Source organism: Ctenocephalides felis, unplaced genomic scaffold, assembly GCF_003426905.1.
Source record: "Ctenocephalides felis isolate EL2017-DRISC unplaced genomic scaffold, ASM342690v1 CF-g0.4_SCAFFOLD_03573, whole genome shotgun sequence".
NCBI lineage: Eukaryota > Metazoa > Arthropoda > Insecta > Siphonaptera > Pulicidae > Ctenocephalides > Ctenocephalides felis.
The window spans coordinates 661,386-675,607 of record NW_020539727.1 but is presented as its reverse complement, the minus strand read 5'-3'; the positions used below and the strand labels follow the sequence as shown (position 1 = coordinate 675,607).

General features: G+C 30.8%; 2 protein-coding genes across 4 annotated transcripts; both read right to left on the bottom strand.

Moving 5' to 3' along the window:
- Nucleotides 1-9,718: 9,718 nt before the first annotated feature.
- LOC113389267 (zinc finger MYM-type protein 1-like) lies at nucleotides 9,719-10,258 on the bottom strand. Its single transcript, XM_026626319.1, has one exon. The coding sequence runs from the start codon at nucleotides 10,256-10,258 to the stop codon at nucleotides 9,719-9,721; it is 540 nt and encodes a 179-aa protein (XP_026482104.1).
- Nucleotides 10,259-11,343: 1,085 nt separating this feature from the next.
- LOC113389341 lies at nucleotides 11,344-12,605 on the bottom strand. Of its 3 annotated transcripts, none has more exons than XM_026626381.1 (5): nucleotides 12,469-12,605; nucleotides 12,223-12,403; nucleotides 12,090-12,146; nucleotides 11,637-12,020; nucleotides 11,344-11,553 (listed from the first exon to the last, which is right to left on the bottom strand). In XM_026626381.1, exons 1-4 carry the CDS (start codon nucleotides 12,544-12,546, stop codon nucleotides 11,716-11,718), a joined length of 621 nt encoding a protein of 206 aa, XP_026482166.1. In that variant the 5' UTR covers nucleotides 12,547-12,605; the 3' UTR covers nucleotides 11,344-11,553; nucleotides 11,637-11,715. The 3 variants fall into 3 exon arrangements, with proteins under 3 accessions (XP_026482166.1, XP_026482167.1, XP_026482168.1); XM_026626382.1 differs by having other exon boundaries at nucleotides 12,223-12,432; nucleotides 12,505-12,581; XM_026626383.1 differs by lacking the exon at nucleotides 11,344-11,553 and having other exon boundaries at nucleotides 11,721-11,938; nucleotides 12,015-12,020.
- Nucleotides 12,606-14,222: the final 1,617 nt, after the last annotated feature.

Sequence of the window (14,222 nt, the reverse complement as noted above, 5' to 3'; positions counted from 1 at the left end):
TCAGCGTTTTTGGCAACGATTTGGGATGTGTTTTAGGTGACTTCATTTTGAGTGTGATCCCAGTATAGCTTTACATTCCTCATCAGCAGGTTCCGTGGGGAACCCAAATTTCAAATATTTTTGTGTTCTATGTGAACTACGTACAGATAATAATACTTATCCCAAAATAAAGTTGGCCAAAGGTCGTCTTATTAGACAATATGTAAAAAGACCGCCACCCTTTCTTAATAGTTTAATATATTGAATATACACAAATATAATGAGCTGAGCTCCATTATTTCAATAAGTGGTAATATGTGGTGATTTAAACTAATTATATATCTCATGTTTACCATGTTCAAATTATGTACAGTAATTAAAATGCATTAAAATACAAATTATGTGTTTACAAAATCTCTACTAATTTATGGAAAAAAATCATAAAATGAGATATATCAAAATGCAAAAATACAAAATACTTAGAAAAATCTTCATTAATTTTTGAAGAAAATCATAAAATGCAATCATTTTTCAATTTATAAGGTAAACAAAATGCCAAGAAATACCAAATATTAGGTCTATTGGAAACTTCTGTCCGTTTGTAGAATAAAACAAAATACATTTTTTTTCTTTTGCTAATTAAGTAGTTAACTTTATTGAATAATATAATTGCCATTATTATTAATGATTTCTTGATAGTGAGACAGTGTGATGATTATTTGCATATCTTATTCTTGAAAAAAAAATTATTCTTAGATGCACAAAATTGAACCAGTTCTTCTTTAACTTCTTCATTTTTTGACTTTTTGGCCCTCATAAAATTTTGTAAGTATAACAACAAGTGATAATTAGAGGTTGTATGTTATCCACTATTTATCCCCAGTTATCATGCGACTCAAAAGGGCTCGATTTTGTTCCGAGTAAGCAAATATGTGCATATGACAACTCAATCATCCAAATTTTTCTGATCTTTCAATGTGGCATTCGGAATCATATCTTTCGAATATGGTCAGAAATCGTGTGTTGAGCTGAATTAATTAAAAAGCCGATTTCCGATGTTTTCAGAAAAAGAACTTGCTCCAAATTGCAAGAACAACATTGTCATCGATCACAGATAAACAGAAAGGTCGAAATCACTTTTTGCATTTTCTATCAGAAACAATACCTTCACCACAATTTCAATAAACTTTTACTTGCTTCTGTAGCATTTCTTGCTTGTTAAAATTCATATAAAATTCAGTGGCGTAAATAAATTTTGTCGACTAATGTGAATCAATTTTATTATAATTTGTTTCTATGTCAATATGTATACATTAAGCCATTAAAATACATAGTAGAACATGCAATAATGCGTCGAATTTCAGACAGAACTTTTGGATAGACTTGATATTTAGCAAAATCACCACTCACACCACCAATTTATAGAAAAAAATCATAAGATGAGATGTTACATTAAAAAGTGGTGATATATACAAATATAAAGTATTTTATGTAAGCATTTTCAATTTCATACAGTAAACAAAATGCAAAAAATACTAAATACATATTGTTAGCAAACCAGGAATTAATTAAAAAAAATCATAAGATGAGATGTTACTTCACAACTTCAACAAGTTGTGATATATATATATATATATATATATATATATATATATTATACATATGTATAAATTAATACACGTTTTATTATTTTTTGAATAATTGATTTAACTCATGGGGTGAAACATAAAACATCAGCTTATATGTATTATCAAAACACATATCAAACAGTTTTTGCCTTTGATATCTATAAAAACAAATATAAGAGTTATACTTGTCACGAATTTAAATTTCAAAAATATATATTATTAGGGAAACTTTTTCATATTTATCAATATAAACTTTATGCACAATGGTAAAAAATTTACTACAAGCCATGATGCCCATAAATTTGATTTGTTCATTAAGTGGATTTTTCTACATAAGCGAAAATTGTGTATTGAGCAAGAAACAGATTCGATTCGGCATCATTGAATTTCTTGAAATGATCAGACGCTGCTTCTATATATACTTAATTTTATACATTGCTGTAATTGAATATTGGCCAATTTTATCCTGGACAAGTGCAATTGGTGCTGCCGGAAATTTATCGATTATTGCAGAGTTTTTAGAAGTAATGCTTTATAGAAAATATAAAATATATGATTGAATATAGTGCAAATAACTTAGCAACTACATAATCTTTTAGTATAATTTAATATTTCAAACTTGACTTTAAGTAATAATAATTATATATTTATATAAACATAGTGAAAATTTAATTACTTTTCGTTTAAATACTATTTTGCTCGCCAATGTCATTAATTAAAATTAAAACTATTTCGACAAAAGTGTTTATTAAAGAAGGACCAAATTTAGATCCGAAAAAACTGCACTTTTTATTTAATGTGTAATTTTATCTTCTGATATATTTAATATTTGAATATGTTTAATCATTAATTTATTACATTGTAGGTAGTAATTATTCTTTCAACTGAGATTTTCAATAGAAAAAAATCAATCGATTTACTGCAAAGTCTTCATCATGTGGACATGATTCTACATAAAGATCTCAATTATAAACATCTCAGGTCTCTAGTTACAATGATGTTCATCATCGGGCTACCTATGATAACAAATAGAACAAAAATCAATTTATATGTGGTTTTTGATATAAGAAATATACATGAATTACTTCGTTATTATTATGAATATTCACGCAATGTTATTTACTACTTGTTTACAATAAAATTTATAACATTATGCTATATAATACGATGCTGACTCAAAAAAGTGAATACAATTTTGATTGGATTATCCACAAAACGAGTAAGTTTCTCGCATTTGTTACTTTTATCATGACCAAACACATTTTTATAAGTTAACTCATAAATTAAATTAACTTATAAGTTATATTATATTGTTCAATTCTGAATTGTAATTAGTTCGACATTCCTCGCAATTTTTAACTTGCCGTAGGGTAGTTATAGTAATGGGCCGAAAATCGAAAATGAACATTTTTGCATATCTTCACGTTTTGAAGTTTTCTGAACATTTTGGCATCCATAAAAAAATGATGTGTCTGTGTGTGTGTTTTGTATGTCCGCATTTTTTCGTCCACGTTTTCGGGCGCACGGATCAACCGATTTGAATGTTTTAAAAAAACATTCGATTTCTATTGATAGGGAGATGTGCTGATTAGTTTTTGGCAAAGGCAGGTCTAGCCGTTACGGAGATACGGAACAAAGAGTGCAGATAATACAGATCGAGTTTTTGAGAGAACGGAGTATCCGATTTGAATGACCGAAAAAACATTCAATTTGTAATGATTAGCAGAATTTGTGTTTAGTTTTTGGCAGAGGCAGGTCCAGCCGTTTTGGAGATAGCGAGCTAATTGACAAAATAATTGCTTTTTGAAAAATAATTATTTCAAACATTTTTTTTAAGATTTCTTTTTTTGAATATAAAAAATAGTTCAATTTTATTTTTAATTCTAATGAAGTTCTAATATATAAAGTATACTTTAAACAAATAATTTCAACTTTGCAATTCAGTTTATATAATACTTATAAATATTAGACAATGTTACAATATTTATAATAATCTATTTGAAAACATTTAATATTGTTCGAACATTACGTTACGGTACAGGAAGTTCCAGCAATTTTTTTAAGGCACGTGGCAATACACCACTAGTTAATATTCTGATCGACAAGGCTCGATCATACCAAAATTTGCTAATTTATATCGATCCGATCAACTTTTGCAAATTTATATGACATGAATGAATGAATAATAACATTTGGATAATACTGATTCAATGCTTTTTTAAATATTAGAAGATTTTTGCGTTTTTTTTTCTAAACAAAGACTTTAACAAAATGTAATATATATTTAGGGCAACTTTTTATATAACGATAATTTTTGTAATAAGCTCTATTATTTCGTACATACGTCTTAATGTTTTTTAACCAAAAAATATAATGCAAGTCGATTATTAACCCAGTAAACCAAGAAACGCAATAAAGCACACAGAAGTATCTATTTCGCGGGCAAGAACGTAACGGCTGTTACGTTGCACACTAATGCTTTGCGGTCGCATATTTGCCACGCATCTAAGTTGAATAAAAAAGCGTGTAGGTGATGTTGCATAATATGTAGCGACCTGGCAACCCACATCGCACCTCAATTTGACAGTTAAACATTATCTTTGGCTCATCATGTTGGCAACACTACGCGAGAACCAAAGTGCAAGCTTTAGGGTCGGAACTCTCTCTTCCGTCTGCTGCCGAACAGTCAACATCATAAATTACAATACTTTCCTTTTCATTTTCAATACTAAAATATTATGTACATTTTATAAATAATAAATATGATCACACATAGTGTTGTTACAATTTAATCATAAATAAAATATATTATATATAGACCACAGTTTCTATAAATAATTTAATTAAATTTTCTGTAAATATAGAGTTTATTTCGGATATTTATTAATTTTATAAAATAACTAGCAAACCCGACAAACTCCGTTTCGCCATCAGATAGTTTCGTGAGAAAGATGAAGAAATTTTTTGTTTGTTTTATATTTGAAAAGGAAAAGTTTGATTTTATTGCACAACAGTAATGAATTTATTTCGATTACAAAAATGAAGTATTTTTTAGTTGAACTTCTCTAAGTAAATGAAAGTTAATCCGCAAATAATTCTTTTCATTGAAGTGCTCTTTGGTAAACCACATTTTTTGTTTTTTGGTCTGACTTAACACAAACAAAGCGGATGGTTTTCCAGCTCGTGAACAGGCAACGTATAACTACCCATGTGAAAAACAATGATTTTCTAAATAATATATTTGAAATTTATCCCACTAAACACTAAGCGATTGGCCTTGCGACTTGTTAATTGTCATTGCGAACGCAAGACGAACTGGAAATTGCAATTGTTTGAAGTCAAACGGAAGACCAGTCCGAATTATTGGTATGTCACCAAATCGTCAGCAATTTTTGATTGAATGGTGAAATTCAGTGCGTGTACATCATTATTCTTTGCGGCAAGAAATGCTCGTTGACTTAACCAAGCATAATTCTGATAATTCTCACTAATTTCATTACTCGAATTTTTAATTACGGTGCGTGAAGTTCCAGCAATTTGCATTAGGGCACGATGCACCACTAATTTTCTTAGCTATAAACCTTGCGGAGCCCGAGACCTTTCCAACGAATGCAAAATTGTCGAAATCAGGAAGGAAAACCCGACTTATTTTTATATATATGTATGTAGATTTCATTTACAATTTACGAAATTTACATTTTAAGTAGTTTCAATATTAGAAAATTAAAATTTGATAAACCATACAATTTTATTCTATAAAAATAATTATTTATTTATTTATAATATGCATTATGTTTTACTGTTTAACTCTCTTAGCTTGTTGTTATTGTTTGGCTTATTGTTTAACTAATATCTTTAACTTCCCGTAGGGTAAGTTATTGTAATCGTCCAAAAATCGAAATTCAATATTTTTACATTTCTCGACGTTTTGAAGGTTTCTGAACATTTTGGCATACCTTAGAAAAAATTATGTGTGTGTATGTATGTATGTATGGATACAATTTTTCGTCCACGTTTTCATGCGCACGGATCAACCGATTTGAATGGTTCAAAAAACATTCGATTCCTATTGATAGGGAGATGTACTGATTAGTTTTTGGCAAAGGCAGGTCCAGGCGATTCGGAGATACGGAGCAAAGAGGGCAGAAAATAGAAATCGAGTTTTTGAGAGATCGGAGCATCCGATTTGAATGATCCCAAAAACATTCAATTCGTAATGACGGGGAGAAGGGGTTTGGCAAAGGCAGGTCCAGCGGTTTCGGTGATACAGAGCTAAATGTGCAAAAAATGGCAGTTTTTGAGCGAACTAAGCGTCCGATTTGAATGATTTAAAGAACTTTCTGCTTGTTTTGACAAAATAATTGCTTTTGGAAATAAAATTCCACAAATTTGATTATAACAATATTCGCAGTACTAAAAGAAAAAACAGTAGGCTTTCGAATAACGCTAATAAGAAAGTAATTAAACAAAACGCACTATCCGAAAACATTAATTGAATAATTATTTTATCCTTTTTAACTAATAATAAAGGATTATTTAGGATATATTACTATGCATTATGTGGTCTAAGCCAATATGAGTACAAACACGTAATTTTTTTTCGATATCTTTCATGGTTACGCTAAAAATTGAGTTCGAAAAAGGGGCCACTTTGGCATATATTCAATGATATCTCGGCCATAAGGTGAGATTCAAAGTTGAAGTTTGGTATATCGGATGTTTTCAAAATGACCTTTAAAATTTATTCCATTAAAAAATCGTGACTATTTATGTACTCGTCTGGCAGACCCTTGCAACCGTCATAATGGTCTGGCATTTTACATATGCTTTCTGAACAGTTAAAAGAATACACCCTCGAAATTTGAGCCTTGTGAAAGCAAGTTAAATTTTTTTTTTTTTACATTTTCAAAAACTCGAGGGATGATGACGCAATCGCAAGATGCTCGACAATATCATTAAAAAAATTTCTAGCTCTGAGAAAACACGTTAGTCAAAGAGTTCACTGGCTCTTAGACTATTATGTAAGTGTTTAAATTATTATAATTTTTTTGCATTTTAATAATTTTATGACGAGTCAGCTGTGGGGTAGAGGTAACTAAAGAACATGTGCTAGCAATAGCTAGTCCAGAGTATGCTTCCAACATCGTTCAGCCCGGTATCAAACAGTATGATATCAGATTTTTAATTAAGATCATTCAAAAAAACTCAGCTTTTAAGCGCCATCTAGAGCTTAAGTGAAGCTGTGGACATTTTTTGGTTATTAAGGTTAAATTTTATTGCTATTATTTATTTAAACTTTGGATCCGTACCCGTAAAACACCATTTCTAGGACCGTAGTGGAAAATAATGATACAATTTTTCTAATGTGTTTTTAAGCATTAAGACTTTTTAAAAATGGTTAAACTATGAATTTAAAATTTTCGAAAATAGTCCTCTTTGAGACGCCTTCCTTTGCTTCTTTAAAGAAAATGTTAAATATATTTTAGCAAGTTCTATCAAACGTTGGCGCATTTAATCAGGATTGTAAATTGGTGAAATGCTCGACAGTTTCAGAATAAAAACTCACGAGTAAAAAGTGTCACCAAAAAATTTGATTGACGGATTTATGTTTTCGCGAGGTTTCAAGCCATTCTGAATGAAACCAAATTTGGAAAAAGTGTGTGTGTGTATGTGTATGTGAGCCGATTTTTGTACTTTTATCGACGTCTTCTCAAGAACGGCTAAACCGATTTCAAAAATTTTAAAGCCATTCGATGTATCCATAGATAAATAAGCATGGATGTATCCCGAACTAGCGTTTTTCAATTCAGCGCGACAATCGGCTGAGCGGTTTTTTTGTAATTACTAAAAAAAAGTGTTAAGTTTTTCGTCCACCTTTTACTGTAATTACTGTTAAAAAAAATCTGTCAATTTTTATCGGTAACGTTTTTTAAACGGTCTTAACGCTTTTTTGAGGAATTTTTAAGGATGGAAATAAATATTTAATTAAAACGAAACTTTCACGTTTTTTTGTTATATATTTCAACATTTTTCTCAAATTTTTTCAATAAAATATATGCCGTAATATGCAGGATTCAAGCAGATGTGCCACGAGCGTGCAGGTGTCATTTGGCGGCAAAGATGCCGATCATGAAAGTTTTTGTCGACAATTTTATTATTATTATTTTTATGACGGTAGATACCATAGTCTTCTAGGATCATACTAAAATATTGCGGTCCTACGACAACTCGTTTAACTTTAAAAATTTGTAAAAGTTTGCAATAATTAGTATCGTTTTTTTGGCATTTGTCAAAATTAGACCTTTCCTCGACTTTTGCTCAAGAACGCCTGAACCGATTTCAGAAGTTTAAAAACCATTTAATGTGTCTCAATGAGGATTATCATTTCTCAGTTTTGTGCGACGATCGGCCTGGTTTAGGTTCAACTAGAATAGAATTTAATCCTGAATGCAATCAATTTTATCTCGTTTCGATAGGACGTTTAGTTTTTTGCATATCTTTCCCGGCAATTAGGAAGAATCGAAAAAATGAAAAGCGGAGAAATCGCGCGCCGAAGTTTTCACTCCGCTTGTATTGACGCGTTCTCACTCTTTCTTCTGTAATTCCGAAAATAATTTGAATTTATTTCTGAAATTTTAGGGAAATATATTCTTGGCTAGTTTTGGAAGACATTTTTGCAAAAAAAGCTTTTTTTAAGCCTCTAGATAGATCGTTTAATTTTAATACGGCTCTACGATAGGTCGTTTAATTTTAAAAATTCATGAAAGTATGAAAAAATTTGATAGTCAAAATTTGTTCCAAAAGTCGCTTGTGTGATGTGAATAGGAATAAGGAATAAAGAATAGACGCAATTTGGTTTGCGAAAAGATCGTCCATGTCATTAGAAGTAAATGAGCAGTCTACAACGTCTTCAAAACTTCCCTAGTTGTGTGAAAAATGTTGCTAACAATTAACTTCCCGTAGGGTAAGTTATAGTAATCGCAAAGAAACAAAAATGAAAATTTGTGCCAAAAATGTTAATTTAGTCTTTAAGAGAGCGGAGCGTCCGATTTCAATAATTTAAAAAACATTTTATTTATATTGATAAAATATTATAAATAAAGATTATAATAATATGTACAAATTTTGTGTACATTTATATGGGTTCCGTACCAATGTTTACAAGTTGGACTACGACGCGGCGCTTCGATATTTCGACTCTAAAACACCTACGCAGCGCGATTGCTTTAAAAAAAAGTTAAAAAAATTCAAGATATAACAAAACAATTTTTGCAAAAAGTTTCAAAATATATAAAAAAATAAAAAAGGTAATTTTTTTTCAAAAAATTCTAAATTCTCAAAAATTCAACATGCCCAAAGTTTTCAAAAAATTTTTTTTGAAAAAAAAAAGTTTTCAAAGCTTTGTAAAAAAAGTTAATATAACTCATCAGGCGCTGTTTCCAAGCAATTATAATTTCACTATTAAATAGTTACTATATGATGGCGGCGCAACAGATTAAAAATTTACACAATATATTAAACATTATATGCCAGAGTTTGAACTTTATGCTGCCAGCTTTTGTTATAGCTGGAATTTGCCACATGACCAGCCAATAGGCTGCGAAAGCCGCTACATTGATACATAGGGTTGCGCACAAATGCAACCAAAATATTAAGGAAACAGTAAGTTTGAATTCTGCAATTTACGTATTTTTATTGTTACAATTACTAATATGTAATACATTTATTAAATAGATTATTTTCCAGATTCAAACATGGTGTTTACAGATGCACCATAGGAAACGAAAATTCATGGTTGCTGGATTTTTTGACTTGAACATGATTTACATTTTTAAAGTAGCTTTGATTACAATAATTATATATATATATATATATATATATATATATATATATATGACATATTTTCATTTTAGGTTTGCATAACTATAATTTCATTGCTTGTTATTGCTCTTCAGTTTCTATTTTCTAAAAAACTATTTGATTGATATGCTTAACTTCCCGAAGGAGAAGTTTATGTTTTCATAAAAAAATCCGATGAGCTACTTTTATGTTTTCTCGACGGTGTTGATGCATATGGTTCATCAATAATCTTCTACAATGTTTCTCGGACCCTAGGATACTCTTTCTTGTACCGTAGTAGGATACATTGCAATTAAATTATGCCATGTTTTTTCAAGATCATCTTCTATTGCATGTACTACAACGCTTTCGTAAATCTTTCTTTTCTTGGGAGATTTTAAAGTAGCGTTCGATGAAATCAAGCAACGAACGTCACAGATTTTATCATTTTCTTTGGTAACTTCCTGCAGTGCGAGATTAAGGGAATGATTTGAGCAATGTACATGTATCGACTTGGGTTGCTCATGATGTAGAATTTTTTTAATCCCTTTGTTTTTTCCCGACATACGCACACCATCAAAACATTCCCCACATAGCATTGAAAGGGTTAAATTTAGTTGTAGCAAAATATCTTTTATCGCTGCAGCAAGTGTAGAGCCTTTGGAGTCTTCTGGGTTGTTAATTCCAACAAATACTTTATTTGTAGTGAGTAAGTCTGGATGAACAAAATGTATAAACAATGAAAATTGCTCTTCTCCAGAACAGTCAGTTGTGCCATCAGCAATAATAGAGAAGCGCGTTGAGGCTCTCATTTTCTCAACAAGTCTTCTAAAAAAAAACGTGTGCCATTATCTGCAAAATTTCATTCTGAATATCAGCACTTAAATATTCATATTGTTTTTTAGCCATGAAACTAGTTCTGGAATATCGAAAGATCTCTCCTCTAATAAGAGTTGCAAATTCCGATCTTGCATGCTGTGTCCTCTAAGAGCATTGTCTGAATGAGCTCAATAGCTTATTGAACTGATTATTGCCAACAAACAATTCCTTGTAGATTTTTGTTGTTGTGCATATTGATCATGAAGCTGAGATTCCACAGTATTACCAGTTGCTCTCTTGCATATAAGGTCTTTACATTTTTGATGAAAAGAACTTTTCTGGTGCGTGTTAAACCTTACAAGGGCATCTTTCCAATTATGGAAACCAACTTTCAAAAATGACATTTTGACATCAGAATACCATACAGAAAAACTTTTTGACATATGAATGTGGCTGGAATGAAGAGAAAAAGAAAAATACCATATTTTGAGATGAAAATCAAAATACATGGATGGGCTCAAGCTCACCCAGCCTACACGGTTCCAACGCTACTGCTGATATCTAATCATAATGTTTCCTTTTTCATATACTAATGAGTAATTATTACTTTGAATAGTTATTACTTTTTATCATGTAACGGACATCCATCAATTAAAAAAATGTAATCAAGGAAAACGACTATTAAAACTGTAAATGTTTTGAGTCTGGGTATGATTCATCTTCAGTGTATATAAATAATTCAAAAGCAAACATATACATATATTGAGAACCACTTTTTAATATAAAAATATAGTTATAAAACAAGTCACTTGTATAACACATATATCAAGATATATATGACATATATTTGGATGAATATATATGTATGTTAGACATGTTATCAGAAACCTCTTTTAATTAAAGCAAGGTATTATTCAGGAAAATTACTTTTGGTTTGAGGTAAAAAATTATAGTCAAATGAAATTCATAATAATGATCAAATAAATTAAAGTAGAAAAAATATTTTTAGTCATTTGTGAACAAGTATTTTTTAAATTGCCTTGACCAAGAATATAAATTTTTTTTTCCTTTTGCCTTTTATGTAAGTCATCTCGCTCCTGGCTCTAGTTGCATCTGCATATTTTGGAAAAGTTACATTTAATTTTATTTGTGTTGTTGAAACAAGCATGCAGCTACATGGAAGTCTTCTCACACATTTGCTACTTTGGAGTACTATAAAAGAATTTTTCTCCCGACTCTCCCAAAAGTGTCTCAAAATACTTGTACTGGCTGTTCGTTCAACTATCACCTGAAAATAAATATGAAGGTAGGCGTATTATTTTTAAATAGGGTAATATTTGGATAGTGGGAATATCAGTCATGTTTATTCACCTGTTTTCTACAGAGGCATGACATGTTCCTGTATTGCCCCTGCATTGGACACAACTTCCTGTTACACATCAACTTCGTGTTACACATCAACTTCTTGTTTCACATCAACTTCCTGTTTCACATATACTTCCTGTTTCACATATGCTTCCTGTTTCACATATACTTCCTGTTTCACATCAACTTCTTCTTCAGCCTCATCTTCTTGTTTCACATGAGCTCCATTACAATGTGCAAAAAGAGTGTTATTGTCAGGCAAGATTTCTGGAGTATAACATTCTCTCTGAGCGGATATGTTATCATTTCTGTTCATAGAATTTTCAATATAGTTTGTGAAATGAAAATTGAATGTTCTCTTTTTTCTTGGTTTCAAATTCTTACCAAGCTCTAAAAGTTAAAAGCATATGATTACTCTGTAATTATTGAATTTTGCTGTTTTGATTTAAAAATAATTACGGAAAGTTGCTTTATCCAAAAGGCAGTTCTCTTCATTGAGAGGGTCTCCATCAAATCCTGCACAACAAATACTAATATGTTGACTGACAAATATTATTTTAGAATATTTTAGTACATTGATTACAATACTAACCAGGCATATTTATAGTTGGCAGCGCATTAACTTTAAGATTTGACATTTTTCTCTTCGGTGGTTCTATTTTGCAACAATCAGCAAAATGATTGTCGCAAACAAATCGACTTGTGCGCATAATTTCGAGCTTTATACCATCCAGTTTCGGATTATTCGCTCGTTTAATCCAAATTTCGTACATCTATAATATTGGTCATTATAATTTATAACCTATAATACGGTAACACAAAAATATATTTTGAATACTTTGTCATTTCTTGTTGGAAAACCATGTAATCTCACTTTTTTCTTGTTTCCCATACATCCAGGGACGTGACAACTCATTTTGCATTTATTATTTTTCTGTAGGATCTTTTTTTAGATTATGGAAACTAATCAACGTCTACGCGAATTGACAATTGTAGCAAAACAAAAATTAAACGGATTTGGAGATATAGATGCCGTGTCTATATATTATTTATATTTATAATTAAAAGAACTGAATAACGTGTATATAAGTTTAATTTACAATAATAAAATAAGTATAAAGTATTTCACTGATTTGAGATAAATTTAGGTTAGGTTTTTGTTAGTATATTCCTAGACAATATTAGAATACCCCGTGTTCATGTATATTGTCTACGGTTTTTGTCTTCACTCTTCGAAGGGTCGACGCGAATGAGGTGCGCCCATAGACCTTATGTCCTTATACAATATGAAATCTATGGGTGCGCCACACTCCACACCTAACGAGCGAACATAACCAAGCAAGAAATGCGTGCCAGAACGAACGGCAACGAGCATAGTGTGGAGCCACAACAAACACGAACGAACACAAACAAACATGGCGAGCAATGTTCCGCAACTTGTCCGTACATCAAAGAAAATTTTTCGTTCATGGTTGAACTCGTATGTGCATGTGGACGCTACCACGAATGTAGACAAACATTTCTCTTTTTTTGATGTTATAATGTGCAGTCCTGCATTAGTTTATGTTGTATTTATTATAAAGGTGCGCCACACCTAACGAACGAACACGAACAAACATGTCGAACAAGAAAATACAAAGAAGAACGAACAGGAACACGAACGAACGCAAAAAATTCCAAACGAACTTGAACAAGCGCTTAAAAGCAGTTAGCGCTTGAATTTTCGTTGTTCGTAGATGTTCCGTGAAACGTCAGTTTTATTATTGATATGGATATAAGCTTTAATCATACGGCATTTTCACTGGTTTTTGTGTGATTTTTGTTCGTGTATATTTTGTAAATATACTGTAAATAAATTATTCAATTAATTTCACTCAGTTTTTGTATTTAATATTTATATTTTGAGTCGTTTTCTTTCCTCAGCATTCATATTCGGAGCAAGCTGAACATTCCAGGCTTGAGCTAACTATACTCAATTTTCATACTCTCATCCTCAACATATATGTTGAATGTCTATGTATGATAGCAAGTTTAATATTTACTTGTAAAGACTGCAATTTCTTCTTTACTGCAGCTTCTGACATCCTAAACGTTTTGCCTACACTTTCCCAAGCATCGTTTTTTTTTCTAATAATTTTATAAAAAGGGTCTTTAGTCTCCCATATTATAGGAAACTTTTCTATTTCATTTATGAATGATAAAATTACGTCATTTGACCATTCCATAATTTATTCAAAATTTTCAAACTGTACACAATAATTAAAAGTAAATATTATTAAAATTTTCAAACTGTACACAATAATTAAAAGTAAATATTATTAAATTATTAACATTATTATTAAATTATTAAAAAAATATTATTAAATTATTAAAATTATTAAAACAAAAATGTTCGTTTGCGTTCGTTGAGACGTCCACACTGCACATACGAGTTCAAACATGAACGAACAATTCCCTTTGATGTACCGACAAGTTGCGGAACATTGCTCGCCATGTTTGTTTATGTTCGTTCGTGATCGTCGTGGCGTCCACACTATGCTGTTGCCGTTTGTTCTGGTTCGTTCTTTTATGTTCGTTCGTGTTCATTCGTTA